The sequence below is a fragment of the Thunnus thynnus genome, chromosome 10 (genome assembly GCF_963924715.1).
Source record: "Thunnus thynnus chromosome 10, fThuThy2.1, whole genome shotgun sequence".
Lineage (NCBI taxonomy): Eukaryota > Metazoa > Chordata > Actinopteri > Scombriformes > Scombridae > Thunnus > Thunnus thynnus.
Window position 1 is genome coordinate 13,761,417 of NC_089526.1, and position 20,615 is coordinate 13,782,031.

General features: G+C 39.5%; 2 protein-coding genes across 3 annotated transcripts; both read right to left on the reverse strand.

Annotated features, from left to right (window-relative positions):
- Nucleotides 1-838: 838 nt before the first annotated feature.
- Nucleotides 839-5,621, reverse strand: cd4-2.2 (CD4-2 molecule, tandem duplicate 2). Its single transcript, XM_067601129.1, has 9 exons — nucleotides 5,327-5,621; nucleotides 4,164-4,205; nucleotides 3,715-3,870; nucleotides 3,452-3,592; nucleotides 2,294-2,527; nucleotides 2,144-2,188; nucleotides 1,855-2,009; nucleotides 1,658-1,725; nucleotides 839-1,444 (listed from the first exon to the last, which is right to left on the reverse strand). Exons 2-9 carry the CDS (start codon nucleotides 4,189-4,191, stop codon nucleotides 1,390-1,392), a joined length of 882 nt encoding a protein of 293 aa, XP_067457230.1. The 5' UTR covers nucleotides 4,192-4,205; nucleotides 5,327-5,621; the 3' UTR covers nucleotides 839-1,389.
- A 130-nt stretch (nucleotides 5,622-5,751) lies between these two features.
- On the reverse strand, nucleotides 5,752-20,298 carry usp5 (ubiquitin specific peptidase 5 (isopeptidase T)). Of its 2 annotated transcripts, none has more exons than XM_067601126.1 (20): nucleotides 20,030-20,298; nucleotides 19,347-19,475; nucleotides 19,112-19,178; nucleotides 18,883-19,010; nucleotides 18,287-18,432; nucleotides 17,733-17,917; nucleotides 16,740-16,834; nucleotides 15,605-15,798; nucleotides 15,276-15,347; nucleotides 13,472-13,559; nucleotides 13,208-13,333; nucleotides 12,972-13,125; nucleotides 12,521-12,683; nucleotides 12,343-12,431; nucleotides 10,012-10,197; nucleotides 9,466-9,609; nucleotides 9,226-9,368; nucleotides 8,006-8,156; nucleotides 7,785-7,869; nucleotides 5,752-6,734 (listed from the first exon to the last, which is right to left on the reverse strand). In XM_067601126.1, the coding sequence occupies exons 1-20, from the start codon at nucleotides 20,135-20,137 to the stop codon at nucleotides 6,641-6,643; spliced, it is 2,547 nt and encodes an 848-aa protein (XP_067457227.1). In that variant the 5' UTR covers nucleotides 20,138-20,298; the 3' UTR covers nucleotides 5,752-6,640. The 2 variants fall into 2 exon arrangements, with proteins under 2 accessions (XP_067457227.1, XP_067457228.1); XM_067601127.1 differs by having other exon boundaries at nucleotides 10,069-10,197; nucleotides 20,030-20,296.
- Between the last annotated feature and the right edge of the window lie 317 nt (nucleotides 20,299-20,615).

Below are 20,615 nucleotides of genomic sequence, written 5' to 3' on the forward strand. Positions count from 1 at the left end.
TTTGTTAACTCATATAAGACACTAAATATTTTCACACTCATTTACATTTGAATACAGGATCATGGGTGGTCTTGTGTGACATTAGTGAGTGAAACAGGTGTTAACTGTGTGTTTAATGACACGTAGAGCTATACTGGTCTCAACACCTGCACTGTGCTGCACCAGTTGTGGGGAATACGGAGCTTCTGTAGAACTAATCCAGTGCAGGCAGGGTTAAAGGCACGTTATAGAGTTATAGAGAAATTGCTGAAATGTTGAACAAGATCATTGATGTTGTAATCCAAAAAAAAAATATTCTAGAGCTGCAACGATTATTCAATTAATCCATTTTTGTCCACTATTAAATTAATTGCCAACTATTTTGATAATCAATTAATCATTTGGAGTCGTTCTTTAAGAGTAAAATACAGCTTCTTAAATGTGAATATTTTCTCGTTTCTATGACAATAGATTGATTATCTTTGAGTTATGGACTGTTGGTTTGGACAAAAAAAGATATTTGAGGATGTCATGACATTTTATAGAGGAAAAAACTAATCAATTGAGAAAATAATCGACAGACTAATAGATAATGAAAATAATTGTTAGTTGCAGCCCCCATTATTTCACAGCCATTTTTTTGATAATATTCATTTTACCTTTTATTATACACTGTCAGTGATTACCTCTCAATACAGTAGTTTCCCTCTTACTGGCAGAGTCTGCCTTCCTGAACTGTGTTAAAATTAACTAAATGCACAGGGGACTCAAAGAAAACTATGCATATTTTGAATGCACTTCAGATTTTCTCTCAGTGATTGTTGTGTCATAAGGATGGAAAACAATTTTGGAAATTCAGTTGGGTATCGTCATAGTTTATTGACAGCAGGAAAAAAAAGACATCAAATTTCAATGCAGTATTCTTCAAAAATCAAGACAAAGAATACATAAAAATCTCTTTAGCAAATATGAACAGAAACACAGGAAAGAAGATAAATCAGCTGTAATTTAAGATAAAAGCAGTACATTATAATTTTACAATGCTGAATGTAATGATATACTAGGCTGAACATGTTAATATGCTTCATAAATGTTAAATAAGTACAGACTGTTGCTGTTCTCTCTTCCAGAGGAGGCAATTCTGGCCCATTTGCATTCAGATCACTGGTTGTATTTGGTGGGAAAAGCTCAAAGTGCCCACATCATTACATTTGATTTGTATTTTCATCAAGAGCATTCAAAAGCCCATTTACATTCAAGCCATATTCACAACAGGGTTCTCTTTCACCCACGCTCTCTTTTCACTTTATCTCTATCTGTCCCTCCCTTTCCTTCCTTGCCTCCCTCTCACTCCCTCTTTTTCTTTTTCTCTATCTCTCTTTTCTTCGATCTGTCTTTCATGTCACTCCATTAGCAGGGTTTCTCTCCTCGGCGTCCTTGCTGCAGTTTCGCTGCAGCTGTTGGCCTGTGATAAAGAGAGGAAAGGGGAGAAGTTTTCACACTAATTACGACACAATAATGAAGTACTTGGTAAAAGGCACAGTGAAAATGAAGGTCAAACAGTCATTAATATAAAGTGAATAGAGTCTGTTAGAAAGCATCTGTAAAGTGAGCAGAGATTACTAGAGAGGGGATAAAGGGATTTTTTACTAGATAGAAGAAAGTTAAGAACATTTACTGGTCACACTGGCAGTACTGCCTGGGCTTTAGTTGTTGTGCGGCGTTCCTTATCTTGAGCAGTCTTCTCTAGGGTAGAAAAAAAAACATCATATCATTTTTTGGTTGCTCGAGCAACCGAACCTCCTTCATCTCACCTTCTAATTTCAATCTACAAAGCAGCATATGAAGATCGCCTGGATAATTGTCTTTACTTACCTTCCTTCTTTTGATCCTCCTGCACAAAGCGATGACTAAGACCATCAGGAAGACCACAACCAGGCCGCCAACTCCAACTGCAACCCACATCCACCAGCTGAGCCCCAGCGGTCCCAAAACATCATTGGACATAGGGGGAGGACCACCTGGTTGAGCTGAAAGAAAATAAACCATGGCAGAAAGCAAGGATAATGAGTCAATGACACACTTTTGGTAATATGTGCTCATAATCAGAGGATTTACACAAACAAACACAAGCAGCATGTACAGGTCTCGCAGGTTGGCTTACTGATGTTCTTCGAAGTTTTGGAAGGGGATGTTGTAGTTGCCAAATCTGAAAGAAAAAACACACGTTCTTACTTTTCCCAGTGGCCACACGGGAAGATTTTGTTTTGGTAAAAAGCATATGCAAGGACTTTGATAGAAGCCAGTGTCCTACCTTTAACTTTGATATTTAGGGTCTCATTGTACGTCTCCCCAGCATGAGGGAACAAACACACCCATCTCCCATTATGTGAAAGCTGCACAGGATCAAGATAAATGTTGTGTTTTTGTGTTTCACTTCCATCTGGCTCCTTCCACTGCACTGTAGAGCCTGGTACCAAACCTTTGACCTGACAGTTGAGCGTAGCGTTGCTGCCCTGCTGGAGCTCACTGGTGGGGCTGACCGAGACTGACAACAGACAGGAGCGAGGATACAGTGAGAATCACAAAGAGAGAGAGAAGAGGCCAGGCCTTCATCCAGATCATTAGGACTGTGACATACCCATATGACATGATACAAAGAGCAAAATGGAAATATGTTATGATAAACAAATGAATTGGAGTGGAACATCTGAATTTTAGAGATTTTAAATCATAAACTTAAAGGGGCACTCCACCAATTTTAAACATAGAAGTCAGTTTAATCATCAGGAGGAGTAAAACTCCTTGTGATGTCTTGGTGACTTAAAATTTTTAACAGGACGCCTGCCTTACAAACTGGGGAGTTTTAAAGATGTGGGTGTTTGCCAGGCAGGGAGGGTCTCATGGAAGGCAATATCGAGTTGAATTATTGGAAATGTAGGATTCAGTGTTTTTGAAGCTTGACCCAGACTAAGGACTACAAATCAGGACACTGTGACCTCTGTGGCTTCATTTTTGACAGCTCTCTTAAAACAAATCCTTCTGTTTTTTCTATTCCAACTTTATGAAAGTGCGACAGTAAATCTCTGGAATATTAACTATATAATTTTAAATGTATTTTCATCATTTGCATTAAAGGGAAAAATATTTTCATGCATTCACTATTCAAAGGCTACATTAATTGCTCAGTAACTTAAGAGTGAGCTGAGACAATTCTTACTTGTAAAACTAACCTGTGATGGTAAACTCTTTGTTTGAAGGATCAGAACCATTGCTCTTGTTTAAACTTTTTTCTCCTCTTCCTTATTCACATTAAAGAATATTTTCAAGTACTGGTGTTTTTAAAGTCTATTATTAATCTGACTAGGTGTATAATGGGTAGGACTCTCTGATTCAAAACCCCTAATTGTAGTGTTTGACGCTATTCTAATAATTATTTGCAAATACAAATGATCTTGGCTCTGCTGCTTACCTGACACCACAAGAAGTGTGTGCTCCTCCTGAGTTTTCCTATCTGCTTTGCAGGTGAACTGTCCAGCATCCCCCTCCTTCACATCGTCAATCACCAAACTTGTGCCCTTCAGCAATGACCTTTTCCCAATTTCACTTTTGCCTAAATGCGGAGAATATATGTAGTATAATTATCAACAGTGAAGATTTTAAAACAATATTGTCCTGTAGATAATATCAACAGTTTTGTTTTGCAAAACACTTGTCTGAAGTCTTTGTGACTACCTTTGAGAGGGAGGCCATTCCCTTCAAGTCTAATAATTAATTCCAATCCACGATGCCACGACAGGGTAGGGTTGGGCTTGACCCCACACTTGATGGTGGCCCTCTGCCCTAGTTTTCCTTGGAACACTTTGCCTGCAGCAGAGAGTGCACTCAGCACTGAAAAGAGAGGTTCACATTCATGAAGCACACTTCATTTAGTGTGATATATTCACAGGAGAATACTATAATCTCTGTGGAGACAAGAACAAACTGATGGCTTTGCAATATATTCTCAGTACTTTGCAATGGAAACTCTACCAGTGAATGTGGAATTAAGGGCAAATTATCAGGCAGTTTGTAGGCAGTAAAATAAAACTGTAGCCATTTCTTGTACACTATCATTCCACTTCTTGATACAAAAAGAGCATCACATGTGAAAAGCTAATCATACACATTACCATATTTCTTACCTAACACGAACCACACGATAGTCTTCATTTTGAATGTTGCATCTGAGGAAGTGAAAGAAATGTAATTAAAAGGAGCAGAAACCAACGTTCATTTCTGTCCCGACAAAGTCATGAAAGAAAAGCTAAGTTAATGCAGTGGCTCATAATGTGAAAGTAAATATACAGATACGACACGTAGCTTCTGTTTGAGATTGACTTCACCATGAAACATGTGATTTATAACCACCAAGCTACCTCTCTACTTCCTTCCTCCCCCTCTCTTATCTTGAAAAATGTAAAACTTGCTTCGGAGACTCACATAAAAAAACTGAAACAAATGTCACTTGGAAAATTCCAGCATATGTTTTGGCTCTTGTGTTTAATTAATGTGATCAATTATGCATGTTAAGTTGCTTCGCTGTAGACCCTGTTCCAAATGTATCTAATTGTACATCAGAAATAAGAAGTCTATTTAGAAAGAAATGATTTCGTGGTGCATTTCGGTACTAATAAGGCAACTGCAACCAATGAAGAGCCATTTATTACTCTTTGTCCCACTCTGCATTCAAAATGCAAATTTGGTGTTGCATGATTTTGAAAGATTTAAGAATTAATTTCAGCAAGCTGAAATACTTAAATTAATTAATCAATTAACTGTACAACTTCAAAAAGCCACAAATTATATATTTTTATTTTAGTTACTTCAGATTGCCACAATCAAAATCTAACCAGATAGACAATATGTTAGAGAAATGTATCAAAATTATTTTTGACAAATTATAAATATAACTCTCCCCAGTTACTCAACCATAATCCTACAATGAAATAACATTTAGTAATAACATATTTCTTTACAATCAGATTGAACCGGCTACAGACACTAAAGGCTCGGAATACACAGTTGAAAATATTTTTCCTTCTAAAAATTTGTTTAGGTGCATTTCATTTAAGCATCTATACTCAACTGTTTGTAATACATCTTGGGATTACAGTCAGAGACAAAGGAGGAAAAATATAACTTAAAAAGTTATGAAATTCTTAATGTTATGTTTAATTTACCATTACGTGAAACTACGTGTTTTACGAACAATAGACGAATGGCTTCAGAATGGCCACATTAAGTCCAATAATATATTAAACAAATATATAAACCTTAATTTCATTAATGTACTATGAGATCTTACCTGAGTTTGGAGGGAATGCAGTGCGTTTTTTGCCTTTATTGAAGGTCAAAATTGTTCATCGTCTATGCTTCACTTCATCAAGAACAAGACTACAGGGATGCAAAAAAAAAAAAAGGTAGAAGGCGGAAGACATTTGAAAAAGAAAGCTGCACTATGGAAAGTTATAGGCCAACGTAAACCCCAACATCTCGTGGTTTTGATCTTCATGCCTGTGCTTTCTTGCAAACTAGGCCTAGGATTCTTTACACTGTGCAAGTTTCCACAGGACCTGTACAATGTATTCAAAACACTGTCATGTTTACTCTGAATGCACTTTGTAGTATTGTCACATAAATAATGCCAACTCATCACTTGTGCCGAAATCACAAGTTGATTGTTCTTGTAAAAACACCTTTGTGACGGCTATTCAAAAAGAAAAGGCTGAATGACAGAAAGACAATTCTTTATTGTTCCACAGCAGAAGTAACAAAGGATTTGTTTGCAAAATAAAAATAAAATAAAAAAAACAACAACAACAAAAAAAAAAATCACCCAGTTATCACCCTCACCAAACTTTTAAGAGAATACAAGTTGATTTTGGTGTTTGACATTTTTATTTCCTTTTGTAACACACATTTGAGCTGTTATTTATTTTGTTTGACTTACTGACATTTCCTCTCATCGTGGATGTTAAACTGTTATTACTTCCTCATTGAATAAGGTAGAGGAGGAGTTGGTGCCTGGCTGAAGTGGTGACACTAAACTGCAACCGTCCAATAAAAGAAGAGGGAGATGGAAGCAACATACTGTGTTTTGAAGGGAAAGGGCAGTGACCACTGCTGGCAATGGAAATCAATAGCCAGGACATGGAACGGTGATAGTAGAGCAAACTTATTAAAGAGTGAATTGACTTTGCAACAAAAGTCCTGCTAATGTTTAGGGCCTCTTCAATGAAGCAGGGTTTCTGAGTTACTGGATGATACTGTTGCGTAAAACCTGGAGTTGGTCTTTTAACATCGTGCGATGTTCCAGATTTCAGTGGAGTTTTACTCAGAAAACTTGTCCAGATCTGAATCTGCTTCTCTGATCAGGCCCATGGTTTTGTGATCAGTGGATGAAAATAAAACATCTCCCCCCCGATACCTAATCTGTACATCTGCACCAATTTATTTAACCAGGTATATTTGCAATCTGAGAGATTTATTTACAGTTTTGTCAGTCATGAAGCGTGCCAGGGCATTTGTAAGAGCTTGGTGGGGTGCGGCTATGAATGTTGTGTGTTTGTGTTAGCGTCCACGCTCTCTTTCTTCACCCCGAGTGTAACGCTCCTTTGTCTCATTCGGCCACTCTCCGGTAAAAGTAGAGGTATCCCAGGTCTTTGGGAGGTTTCTCTGAAGCACACACCTTCTGATCATTGAAGATGACCCACCTGTGAAACACAGAGAGACCACAAACGCAATTAACAGTGAGCTACTTGCAGACAGGTTATGGATTTTATTATGAGTGGCATATGTGTCTTATTTGAATATAAAACATCCAAGATGATGCATATGACTGGAAGCATGTTATTAGAACACATTTTTAAAATTAAATTTTTAAAGTTTTGGGTTTATTCCAAAGTGGATATATACTGTACCATTTGATATCACCAGTTCTATAAAAAGGTCAGTACTATGTAAAACTGTGTGCACATCAGACACCGTGGAACAGTTTACTGTACAAACCAGACCTGGAGTATGGTGCCCCCTGCTGAGCATTTCCATGAGAAAATTTCTTACCGTCATAAAGGATAAAATACTGATTAAAGAACAGAAAGCATGTAACTCTTCTGTGTTTTTGTTCTTTTTGGAACAGGGGAATTGAGACATGAAATTATGTTTTTTAAAAATACTTTTAAACCTGCAGTGCAGAGCTTTTATATATAAATTAACGTCCTTTACACTCAAGGCTTTGCCAAACGAGTTCACACAAAGCTGATTAAGCCTTTCACCACCTGGTAAATTTCTCTGTATTTCACAGTATACCAGAGTTTTTAATCTGGTGTCGTGTTTGACATTCCTGCGCTGGCTGAATGAATGCATGAATGCAAACTTCCGCCAGACGAGCTGGCTAACTTCCAGTTGGCTTTCTGCTAACTTTACTGGGGGTAAAATAATTTAATTGTGTGGCTCTTCTAGACTTATCGGGCCGAATAGATCAAATTCTGAGAGTGAAATGATTAATTTCGTGGGGGTTGTGTGACACTCAAAAACAACTTATCCACCGTCTTACAGCCACAACAGTAGCAACGGAGTAGCCTACGGTGGAGTCTATTACGAAAGTGCGTGTCAACAGTGTTTCTGTAATTTCTCTCACTGCCAGAAAGGGGAGACAAAAGTCTCACACTCCAGCTTTAAATATGACACTTTAAAGCTCTGAAACAGAGAAATATTCCTAAAAGTCAGAAACACACTTGAGTGCGGTGCAGAGGAACACTTACTGCTGATCCTTCTTGATGTGACAGACATAGTGGCCGCACATTGTGCTCGTCCCCATGTGACTGATGAATGCAAACAGCTCATATTCTGGAGAAAAGGAAAGAAACCACAAGTTCAAGTATAAAACATTCAATTAAATTATGTTAGAAGATGACCATGTCGCATTCTAAGTGAACGTATCCTTCTGAATGTCCCCTCTCTCCTCCCTCTCCCTGGGACTCACTTCCTGGTCCGTCTCTGACACGAGGCCCGGGCGGAGGATCCCTGCCACCCTCGCTCTCTGCAGCTGAGCGACCTCCTTCAGACACGTCCATGGACTCCAGGTCATCCAGATGGGAGAAGATCCAGTCAACTGCCCGGTCCAGGACATTACTCTGAGATACAGAAATGAGTAATACTCTGTGAATGTCAACAAATGGAGGATTTATAAGGAATATGATCTTTTTTTATTGTACTTATCAAAACAAAATATTTCACAAGTTACAAGGCCAAAGACAGCTGATGCCAATTTAAACACTGCAAAACCCATTGAATGCATGAGACTAATCTTTCACACACACACTACAACATAGTAGCTGCATTTATTTTTAATTAGTTGGGTTTTGATACTTTAATGAAGCACTTAAAGTACTATAAAAGCTCACTTCTACAGGGAACCAGATGTTTGCTAACATCATGATAATTAAGCTGTCAAAAGCAGTAACATGGTTGTTTCTGAGAAAAGAGGAGAAACAGTTGAACCACACTGCTGATTCAACATGAGACTAAGACAGTAACTACTAAGAGGAGAGCAGCACAGTAAAAAGCTTTGCTTACCTTTCACGTGTGGTGGAGGTTTGAGGTTCACCTGCAGCTCTTTGCCTAACTAGTTCACTTGTGTGAAACTGATCCGCGGACAAATATGTGGCAAAAAAAATTGTCTGAAGGTAGATTCTGACCAGCGTTCTGACCACCTCATAACTGGCCTGAGCTGCATCACAGTAAAATCCATGAGCCACATGGAAATGTTATGTCAGTCACCTGTTGTTTTCTGACAACTTTTGACTGCTATTCTTGTTTATCAGCAATGCTTTGTTATATGAACTGTACTTGTTTCCACAGTTTCTGGCTGCTAAAATTTGAACATGCAGGCAAAACTGTGGTAACTAGTCACAAACAAAAATTGAGACTGATGTAAATTATGTAAATCTACAATAAACGGTATTAACAGATAATATTAAGAAATCTTTGTTTAATGTAACTTTAAGCGCCATCCTGTCACTAATTTTGTTGAATAATTAGTGTACAAGTCCCTAAAAATGAGAAAAACTTGGATTCATTACTGTCTGAGTGAAAAAGGGCACAGCTGTTCCTGCCTGTATTGGCACAGTTCTACTTTTAGACTAGCAGCCTGTGAAATTAGTTAAATCCCAATCTTTAAATTGGACAGAGTTTGAGTCTAACCGTGGCTCGAAGTGCTTTGGTTGCTTGGTCTCGGCTGAAGCCCATGGAGACGATGGTTGCCAGGTGCTCCTCAGAGAGGCTCTCTGTGGGTGTGGTCCCGGCGCCGGAGCTGCAGCCTGGCAACACCAGTGGGGCAGAGAAGTCTGCAGCCAATCAGAAAGAGGAGAACATGAAGCCTGAGAGTAGCAGTCAAACTGATTGATGATTTGCTCATTGGTTTATTCCCACTGCTCTACACACCTGGGTCATCCATATGGCCCATGATCCAATTCATGGCAGCATCGATTCCAGTGTTCCCAGTGTAGTACACCGCTTTCCTGCAGGCCTCCAGTGGAAATCCCATTTCACACAACTGAGACACAGTGGAGTCATCCAGAACTGGAGCTGAGAATGTGTTAGGAGGAAAGAGTTGAATTACTTGGATGTACTTTGTAGAAAGATCAAGAACATTGTTTGTTTTGTCTGTTTTCATTTTTAGTGGAAAGATTGACAAATGATCCTGTTTTTATGTTAGTTTCAACAAAGTTCTTTTTAAAAAGTTGACAAAAGGCAAAATCATAAAAAAAGTATATATACTGAAATGTCAACTCATAAACAGCAAAAACAAACCAATAAGATATATGAACTACTATAAACCTCAAATGATGCAAAAGTAAACAAATAAGGCAACACAAGGACGCATGAAAACAGAAAAGGCAGAAAAGAAGAAAAGGAGGAAACGAGGGTGGACACATAACAGCGTCGCCAAGGAAGAAGGAGAAGATCAGAAATGACAGACAGACTGACACAGCAGTGGGGAGTAGAGCGAGTCGTCCTCCTCGTTGCCATGGGAACCCAGGATACCTTTAACCTCCACATCTGGGGTCATGAGTGGGGGCGGGGCCACCTCTGGTAAAAGCTCCTCCCCCGGCTGCTGTCCCATTGCACGTAGCGCACTCAGGTCCAGAGTATCAGGAACGTCGATGCTCACGTCTGCACGGAGAAAAAAAACAAACACTCATTCAGCATTCAAAACTATTTTCATTTCAAATTATCCATCATCCACTATTGTCTAGGCTCCTGCACCATTTCAATTTGAAAGTTCAGTACGTTTCCCTCACCTTAATTTCTTGACAATATTGAAAAATTGTGGCAAGTATAACTGATAATGTACAACAACGTGTCCCATCCTGTTTTCCTTTGTTGTTGTCGTTTTCCTATATCAGGAAACTAGTAGTCTAGACAAACTTTACCCTGTTGTTGTTGTCCAGTCAAACACTGGAGACATGACAGAATGCCTTTCATTGTGAGTTTGAAAAAGCACGCTGACGCCACCCTTCATTGCTCAAAGACTCAAAAGTCCCACAGCAGCACAATGTTGAGTAAGATTAAATTTTATGCAAACGTACTCTGACAACCAATTGTGCTCTTTTTGATTCCCCTGCAAAATAAAAGCAGAATTGTTTCCTACTTCACGTAACTACATAAAAGTACTTTAAACCAAATGGAGGAAGTTGATTGTCACGGTCAACAGCTTTCAAATTCTTCACAGCTCGACATCAACAAACTACCGACACTTGAATGAAAACAACAATGTGCACACATATATTACTCAGGAAATTAAGCAAGTTGTTGTGTGCTTATAATGGCGACAGAAGGAAATAACCGCCCAATCGCAGTTAAATATGTAAATTACTGACTCAACACTATAGACACAAGCTTCAGGCTCCGTAGGCGCAAGACACTGAGACAATATGCATGAACACGGGTTAATACCATGCACTCTTACAAACTTAGAACGTCTTTTAGCTCATGTTGGTCATTTACGTTCAACAATGCTGTTTAACAAATAGCCATTTTCTACCAAAAAGTTCCAGGAACTATGGAACCAAAGGAAATGATCTCAGGAACTAAAAGTCCCTTTTGCACATTCCTGTTTGTGTTTCCGCTACATCTGAAGAACCATGAACATGAGGCAAATTAGCCCATAATGGATATAAAAATGACACTAAAATTTGAAATGCCTTTTTCACGCATGAGAAAAAAAACAACACAGAGTCATCACGTCGTTCTTTTTGTATTTACTGTTGTGTGACTCATGTTTGAGTTAAACGTAACGAATGAATAAAAATGAGAAACAAAGAGGTGGAAAATGAGACCGAAAACGTCAGAGTGTCTGTCTCCACAGTGGACGACCTGTTGAGTGTTTTACGGTTATTGATTTCTGCTTTAGAAGGTAACCGCAGTGAAATAAATTTGTTTTTCTCTTATTCACTATCTATCGCCACTCCCTCTCTCTCATACACTCTATCTCGCTCGGCCACCACTGCTGCCTCCGCATTCACTCTAGCTTGTGAAATCCATCAACACAAATCTTTCTATCAAAGCTATGACGATTTTGGTTATTTTACGAGAGGGGCTTTCTGTATTTTGCATTTTGTCGGTGCTCTTCTCTTGAAGTAGGGCAGTGTTCGATTGAAAAAAGGTGATGTCATGTATTTCCACACACCAGTTAGGATTTATCAACATTTGAATCTAAACATGAGAACAGCGGTGAGGTTGTTTGCTTGTGTTGACAGACCGCTATCAATCAAATCTGATCAAACAACACCTACACATTCCTCATAAAGCAGATAAGCTCTGTTTTTGAGTAAGTTTGAGCATCTTCATAAATAACAACAAAGGATATTTAAAGTATTTCCAAATCTTAATTGTGATAGTTTATTATTTAGTCATAAACAGAGAGAAATATTTCAGATTTGAAAACAAGTGATGAAAGCAGTGAAAGAATTATTGGAGCCATGTATGTTCCGATATATATAATTTTAACAGACAGGATCAGGATCTAGTATTTAGTCTGTTGTTGGTCAAAAAGATTTTAAATGACAATGAGCTTCTATATGTTCTGTATGTGTATCAAGAGTGAATACAGTTCCCCCATTTAAACCTTAAATCCAATCCCCAAACTTTTCAACACCTCAAGTAATCACATTACATTTTGATACTTTTTCAGAAGATACCGTGGCCTAGTTTGTCTCAGTGAGCTGATTTCCAGCTCTGAAAGGAATACACACATTTTGTGCAACGAGGTCAATATTTATCTCTTCAGCACAAACATTCAGTGATATTTTTACTCACCCAGTTTCTTGGGGACCCAGTCAAGGCCAAAGGTGAACTTCTTAATCTGAATAACCAGGTGGTCGGGGAAAGAGGCAAAGCGGGTCGTTCTGACAAATGAGACAAAACCTGATATTAATCTTAAGATTTGCTTCTAATGAATCATTTTCAGTGGGTGTCTGGATGTCTCTTTCCATACTTGGTAGCAGTAGTCTTTGTCTGCACAGCTGAGCTCCAGAAGTCTGTGAGGATCTCTGGTTCACTGAGGGCCGCCATGCAAGCTGTGAAGGGAATTTGCGCACGCACTGTAGGGGCTGAGGAGTCCCCTTCCTCACGCCGGCGCTCTGCCTCCTGCAGCTCTTCTGTTAAGAGAGATATGTACATAATTTAAAAACAAAAAAAATATACACAGCATTGTGTTCAAAACATCAAAGCAATAAATAGTTCTGAGAGAATGAAAGATCCTCTCCAGACATGTATTAAGATGTATAAAGATATTCTGCTTGGAGCACTTCATCTCAGCAGGGGTCTTGGATACAACTCAGGAAATATACAAATCATATGCATCTAAAGGCATAGGAAAAAAATTTTTTCCCAATCAAGCGAACCTTGATGTACTAGCTAGAGATTGTATCCCATCAACCGCTCACCTCTGTTGGTAGCCTGATCTATGGGCACCGGCAGTTGGACGATGTAATCCACCCTCTGTGTGTACTTGGCTTTCTCTGATTGCTGACACACAATCCTCTCCTCCACCAGGAACCTGAAAGCTTCAGATGGGTTGACCCCAGAGCGACAGTTCCTCTGCGGGTGAAAAGAAATAATGATATAAAAGGGAAAAAAGCTGAATAGCATAAAGAGAAGCGGAATAAGAGAGCAACTTTACCTCCACCATGTTTATGAAGTGCAATAAAAACTCCTGAGCATCCTGTTGGCGATTGGTGGAGAACTCTGGATGGCCCCGCCCAACAAGTGCTTTGAACATTCGTGGTGCTATGCCGATTTGGTCTCCCTGCAAACATGAACAGCCAAATTTGTCAATGGTGAGAGCTTTGGCGGACATTCTCACTAATTTCTGAGAGTAAATCCCAAGCGTTCCATGGATATCTGTAAAGACTTGTAAATCCACTGGCTGATCGTTTCTTCTTACCCTGGGTTCAGATGCACCATTTTCATCTCCAGGGTCTGGTGCTGGTTTGGAATACTCTCCTGACAACAGACCGTAGCCGAGCTTGGCTCTGTGATAAACAAACAAAGCTGAAATCACTGCACATCCAACAACATATCAGAGTTTCACGCAGGAGGAGGATTTGGATATAGGCCTGGATGTATTTTTGTTTTTCAAATAACATGTTGCAATGACTAATAAGGCAGAAGACTTTTATATATCTGGTGAGAGTACAAAAGTTTTTTTGTGCAGGAACAAAGGTAGAAGCAGGCCATATACACGTCACCTCTGGCAGATTTCCATTTTACAGTAATTAAAAACATGAAATTATAGTTTGAAATTAGTTACTTTATCTTATATTAAAGTGTGAAAAATGAGTGACATGAAAAAAGGTGTCAAGTTACTTTCTAGCACATATCGAAGAGCAGTGCAGCCCATTTCAGACTAAGGTTTCACTTTTGTTTTCACAATAAAAGGTCTGTCAGTTTTGATGAGATACAGTAGTTGGAGCAAATCTCTTTTCTCCTGCAATGGCATAGAGCTAAAATGACATGAGGCCAAGTGTCATTATAACTGTGGCTAAACCCTGCTGATATCATGAGGATAACCCACACTCAAAACAAAAAATCACATTTGAACATGGAGCTGCCTGGAAAGAAGCCTGTAATTGGCTTTGCAGCTGACAGCTGGCACACTATGAGAATGTTAAGTGTGCATTTATGTAGATGTTTTCTTTCATCTTCTCTGCATGACAGCAACATTTTCAAGACAAAATGTGAAAAAAAAAAAAAAAAATAGGATGTGTGTGTATAAAGTAGGGCTGGGCGATATTGTGATTGAATGTTTCATTTCAGTCGATAGATAATTATTGGTCATTTTTAATTAGAAAGGTTGAATTTGACCACCTTACTTATCACGACACACGGGTAATAATTTTAATGTTAACACAACAATGAAAAACACACAAAAATAAATAATTTCTCACACCATGTTGTTTCTGTTGTTGTGTCACGATGGTGCAACCAAATACATATGTTCAATTATTGGCTGTTTGTGTTTGTGTGTCTCTTGTTGCATGTTTCATTATCAAAGGATATGGAGGTTTTTTTAGGACTGGTGTCTGAACTTATGTAGTTTTTATTATTTTCAAGATTGTATAATTTTTGATGTTTTTATTAGGTTGTATTTCTGTAAAAATGGGATATAAGTAACATATACAGGTCACTCCCTTTTCCTGCCTGCTTCCTAGCCAAGACTTCAGGACTGCCATGGAGATAAGTCATGTGACTTTATTGTGATATCCTGATGAATTTTAGTACCGTATGCACATTGTGTATATTGTATTTTAATTTATGGAATAAATTCAATCAATCGTGATAGGCTGTTTATGGGCCAGAGAGGCAGCACACTTGCAACTGAATTTTGCATACAGTATTTGTTATGTGCTTTCATGACAGTTTGCATTTAATGCATTTAAGTGAAACTATCGATTATTCTATTGAATCTTTTTTTTTTTATCGCTACTGATGAAGTGTCTATCGCCAATACATATCGCTATCATTTTATCGCCCAGGCCTAGTAGAAAGTGAGCTAGAAGAAATAGAGTAGGTAAAAAGAAATCACTTTGGAATTTCTAATGTTTTATCAAACACTATACTTGCTTTCCTGACATAATACTGAGGGTTGTTTTCAGGCATCTACAGGTATACAACAGCTTCTTCTAAACAAGCAGTTCAACTTCTTTAAGTTCTGTTACATTAGGTGGATATTTGGAAAATATACTCACACTTGGATTTTGAAGTCCTGAGTGGGGTCACTTGGAGCTTCATCAATAATCTTGTCGATGTTAGACACATATCTGGAAGGCATGGAAAGAAAAGGTATGAGACAAATTCTTTACATTCAATATCCTTCTACTACTGCTGGACTGAGGAACATTTAAGAAATGAGGAATAATCAATTCACGTCTACTGCTGTAATGACATATTATAATATTTTTTTTGCAGCCAGCCACAAGGATGAAAATTGTGCTTTATTACAGAAGTTAAACATGGTTAACATAACAAGTCGACAGAACAGGAGGATGAAGGCTGTGAGAAAAAGGGGGGTACTGACTTGCTCTGGAAGTCTGGAACAGTGAAGAGCACTTGCATGACAGAGTTGAGGTAGCAACTGTTGCCCAGGTTCTTCATGCCAGTCAGGCCCGGGCCATACAGGGGACGTAGGGTAGCCCCAGACTCCTGGATCACCTCCCATTCCCCCACACGCTGGTTCACAGCAATCTCCAGCTCTGTCATAGTCCGCTCAGTCTGAGAGCAGAGAAGTCAAAGGGATAAGAGACTGAATGATGCAGAGGACACGCAAATGAAATTCACTGCGGCAGCCTTCATATATAAAGGCAAGTTTTGAAAATGATGAGCAAAATTAGCCAACATAAAGTAGTAAAGACACCAGGCAGAGGAGGAAGAGACTACAAAACACATCTTCGCAGCACTAAGAGCTACACTCTGTCTTCTGCTCCATTGCAGCACATTTCCTCCACCCCCTGTCTATGCCACATCATTAAGTGTGTGCAGCAATACATTAGCAAGACAAGAAACAATACAGTACACAGTGAGAGGTACAGAGATCTTAGACTTCGACAGCTGTGCAATCCACACTGTGTAAGAGGAGAAACAAGTGGCAAAGAAATTAATGGCAGCAGGGAATCTGAGGACAAACAACAGGTATGAGGGAAAATATGTGAAACAGTGGAAAAGTACACTAGGCAGATACGATAATGGAAATGTGGCAAAAGTAAGAGCACACAAGGAGAGGTATTACTGTATTATTAGAGTCCAGTGATAATACTATAATAATAATAACAATAAATAATAATAATACAAGTTGGCAAACTATTCAATAACATGACTTTTCTGTGGTATTAGTTTTATAAGTGATATTGGCAGTCCAGCACTGCAACTGCATTTTATAACCTTAGTAATACCATGTAATCAATGGCTGCTCTATGAGGCAGAGCCAGCCATAACTGCCTGGATGTCTGCCAACAGGGAAAAATTCAATATCTCTGGCTAAATTTGTAACAATCCAAAGGTAAAGCAGAGGGCAAAGCAATACTTCTGTCTACAAGATCTTGTTCAGATGGTGAAGATTAAAAAAAAAACAGTAGGTAAAGTGGGTAAAGGTTTGACATTTACAATGGTCTGTTACAGAAAAAGAAAACTAAAGACATCAGAAAAACAGAACTTGCCTTCTCCATGGTCATCATGTCAATGCCAAAGTGAGATAGATGCTCTGGTAACTTGGAATCCAGCACCATGTCATCCTCATCATAGGAATACACATCTGGACATAAAAATAGTGGTGGAAATTGAGGGCAAAGAAGCACTAACTTATGCACATATAGGCCTTTTTCCATATACATGTGCTAGCTTAGCTTGACTCAGTTTGATTTGGCTCGTCAGCCCGGCACAGCAGGGATTGCATCTCCATTACAACAGGACTACCCGTTTGAAGGTGTGTCTTTAACTGATGACGCTCTTGTCTTGAGTCGAAAAGCAGCAGACTGTATACATCATGGCTGTGATTAGTGGTTGCGGCTGTAAAACGGTGGGTAAACACGTTTAATTTCCTGTAAGTTCTTTGGGTAAGTTCAATAAAAGCTCCTTGTTATTTTGGTGTTTAACAGCTTTTAATATGAAGTAGCAGCAGCAGGAAATGTTTTCATCTGTAGTAACTTAACAGCTCCGATATGGCTGAAAGCATTCAGAAAACAGTAAAATAAAGCAGATATCTGAAAGTACAAACAGGGACGAGAGAGAGAGAAACTAAACTTCAAACCAGAGAGATTCAGTTAGAAGCTACAAGAGTACCCAGAGCTGAACATAAAGAGACTTTTAAAAACAGCTTTCTCTCTGGTCTCCACAGACATGAGCTGAGTCTCACAACACAGCTTGTTTGAGGGGGAGAAGAGGGGTTTTCACGGGTTGGCCGCGGTTGGCAAGACCTCACCGCACTCCGCTTGGAGGCGAGTCGGGCGCGCTTTGGCCCGTCTCCAGAGATGGTTCATCTCAGGCTCGACTTGGCACAACTCAGCACATTTAAACTGGTAATGGAAACGCAATCAGTGCAGCATGGTTTGACTTGATGTGGTCAAAAGTGCCAATGGAAGAACCCTACTACTCATGTCATGCCCTGATATTTAACATTTTTACCATAGAAAATGATCATGCTGTGCTCTTACCTGCACCATCAGGAGTGATGGTACCAAGTTTGACAGCAATTGGGTATCCTGTTTCCTGGAAGTGGAGCAGGGCATGGTTGTTGCCCCCGGAGCCGTCAAAATACCTGCGACCACAGAGCACTTTGCCATCCGTCAGGTTCATCCAAAGATTCTCCTGGAGGTCACACACCTCACACCGCCAGCCACTAAGATGGAGAAAAGACAAGTGATGTAAGCCCTCTAATATATACATGCTCTGACATTTTGACAAATAAAACTTAACAGCCTTCTCTACCAAAATTTTTATTATTGGAGACACAACAGCATTAATGGACTAATACGATCATGGATCAATGGATCCTAAGTGAAAAAGCATTATTGTCTAGACAGTTCCTTCACTCTCTCAACTAATATACCTCTGCAACTGCTAGAGGTTTTGAAGTATGTGTATCATGTGTATATGGAGATGTCATATTTGCATATTCTGTACATTCCTTTATCAATTTGTTTATAAAGTCACTTGACAAACAGCATGGTAGGTGTATGTAAGCGATAGCTGTGACCTCCTGTCTCACCTGGGAGGGATCTTGACCCCGTTGTCAAGCTGTTTAAGGTCAGCGGCATGCCGTGACTCCTGTCTCACCTCCCCGTCCCACTGCTGAACTTGTAAGGTATGAGACACTGAGTCGGCTGCCATGATACCCGCCATTGACAGGGACACCTTGAGAAACACAGCAAATGAATCGTCAGACACAAATTACACCTCATGATAAAACGTCTGAACTAAGTGATCACTGAGGGTAACACAGTTTAGTATCCATATATCCCTGTGCCTCCCTATGTGCGTGTGTCCCAGTCCTCTAATATTAAGGAATATATTTACAACATGAACAATCACTATAAATATTGTACAACTATTTTTTTATCTAGATATTTATGAGATGTACGGTGTGTATTACTGTTGAATTATTTGGTACTATACAGCAGCAGCATTGTGTGTCCACAGCAAATTCTCCTTGACAATAAAGTCTGGACATTTTTTTTTTTTTTTACTGAGACAGTGCCGGTGTCAGTTCTAATATTGTAGGGTAGCATATTGCCATTGTGACAATCCTGACCCTGAACACACTGATAGCATTTCTGTAACCAGAATACACACAAAATATCTCACCCGCTCTCTCACAACGTCAGGCATGGTTCCAAGATCATCTGCTGTCACTTCCTGTCTGTCAGGTAAGATGATAACCTTTACATCCTCCTCATACTGCTCCTGCTCCACATCAAAACCTCCTTCAATCCCTGGACAGACCAGAAACATAATAGTAGACAAACACTAGTGAGTCACAAATGATGACACCCATATTATTTGTATTTATACAAATACTCTTCCATGCCCTCACCTATAGCCAGTCTGGTGGGCTTCTTCTTAGGTGGGTGTCCAGATCCAGAGTTATTGTCATCATCGTTCTAGGAGAATTAGATATGGAATGAGCACTAAGAGTAATTTACTGTACATGGAAAGAGATGGTGCTGATTATGTCAAAAATAAATGACTGTATGTGTCCACTGGGAGACACAAAATTGACCACTGCTATAAGGAAAATAAATCATAAAGTAGGAGGATAAAGTGTCCACCTTAGCCTTTCGAGTCCGGGTGATGTGCAAGTAAGCCCTCTGACCAGACCGAGCATGGTGCTTGTCCACATACTGACTTCCAAAGCCCAGGAAACTGTTCATGCACACATACAGGCCTCCCTCACTCTCCTAGAAAAAAAGAAAAAGGTGACATTAAACGTTGCAGCCTGTTTTAATATCTGACATAACACTGGGAAGTTTGGGTTGGAAGCAATGTGGCTATCTGGCCATGTCACAGCATCAGTTACTATATTTGAGCCTCTCCAGTCAGCCTGCTAACATTTGCTATTGAGCTCAACGCTGATTAAATGTTAAAGAAATGCCAACTATGTAACGATAGATTGAGATATTATGGACTTACTACGTGACAAGACCTGCCACAAACCCCCCAAAAACGACAGTTAGCTCGCTTGCTCGCTTGACAGTATACCCGGTTAAAGCAACATAGCTAGCTAACAAGCTAGAGCAGCTAAGCTTTCATTACAGTGCATTATTAGCTTAGCTTAACGTTAGCTTGCTACTTAGTCAGAACAGGAAAATCTAAGAAACCAGTGAGTTAAAAGTAGGACAGCACTGACAAAACGTTACGTGTGACAACTATAAGAGAGAGGAGGGGAGTGAGGAATGAACGGACACCGTTTGTTAGCTGACGTTTTGATTTATAAAAGGGAAAGATGGCTCACCGGCGAGGAAAATGACAAGGCGCATTCGTCTTTGTGGACACGGTCCCCGGGCTTTGGTACCCGAATAGTGGACAAAACCGACATCAAAACCTCTCCAACGTCCGCCATGACAAGCTAGCTAGTTCCGCCTTTCAGTGGGACACTTGCTCCTCTTCAGTTTGGACCCCCAGCCTCTTGATTCACCGGCTCGGAGAGTGTGTCCGTTGTCTTGCCCGTCTGCTACTGTCTGTGTTTGGCTGAATGAATCATGAGCCGCTGCCTGGTGTTGAGGGAAGGCCGGAGCGCTGCCTCGTTACCGTAATCTGTACAGTATGGGTATCAGTCGTACAGTTTAAAAAGTCACTGATATGAAATGTGTTTGATGTAGGAAATTTATAGATCGACAACAGTCCGGTGTACAAGTGAACACTGAAATAGGTTTTTACATTACATTAGAAGATCCCTTCATAATGCACTTACAATGTAAATGATGGGGTACAAAATCCACAAGCCTCCTTCTGTGCAAAAATGTATTTAAACGTTTATGTGAAGCTAATATGACACGCCAGTCACCCAAAGTGGTCAAATCAAGTAGATATCGTTCGAT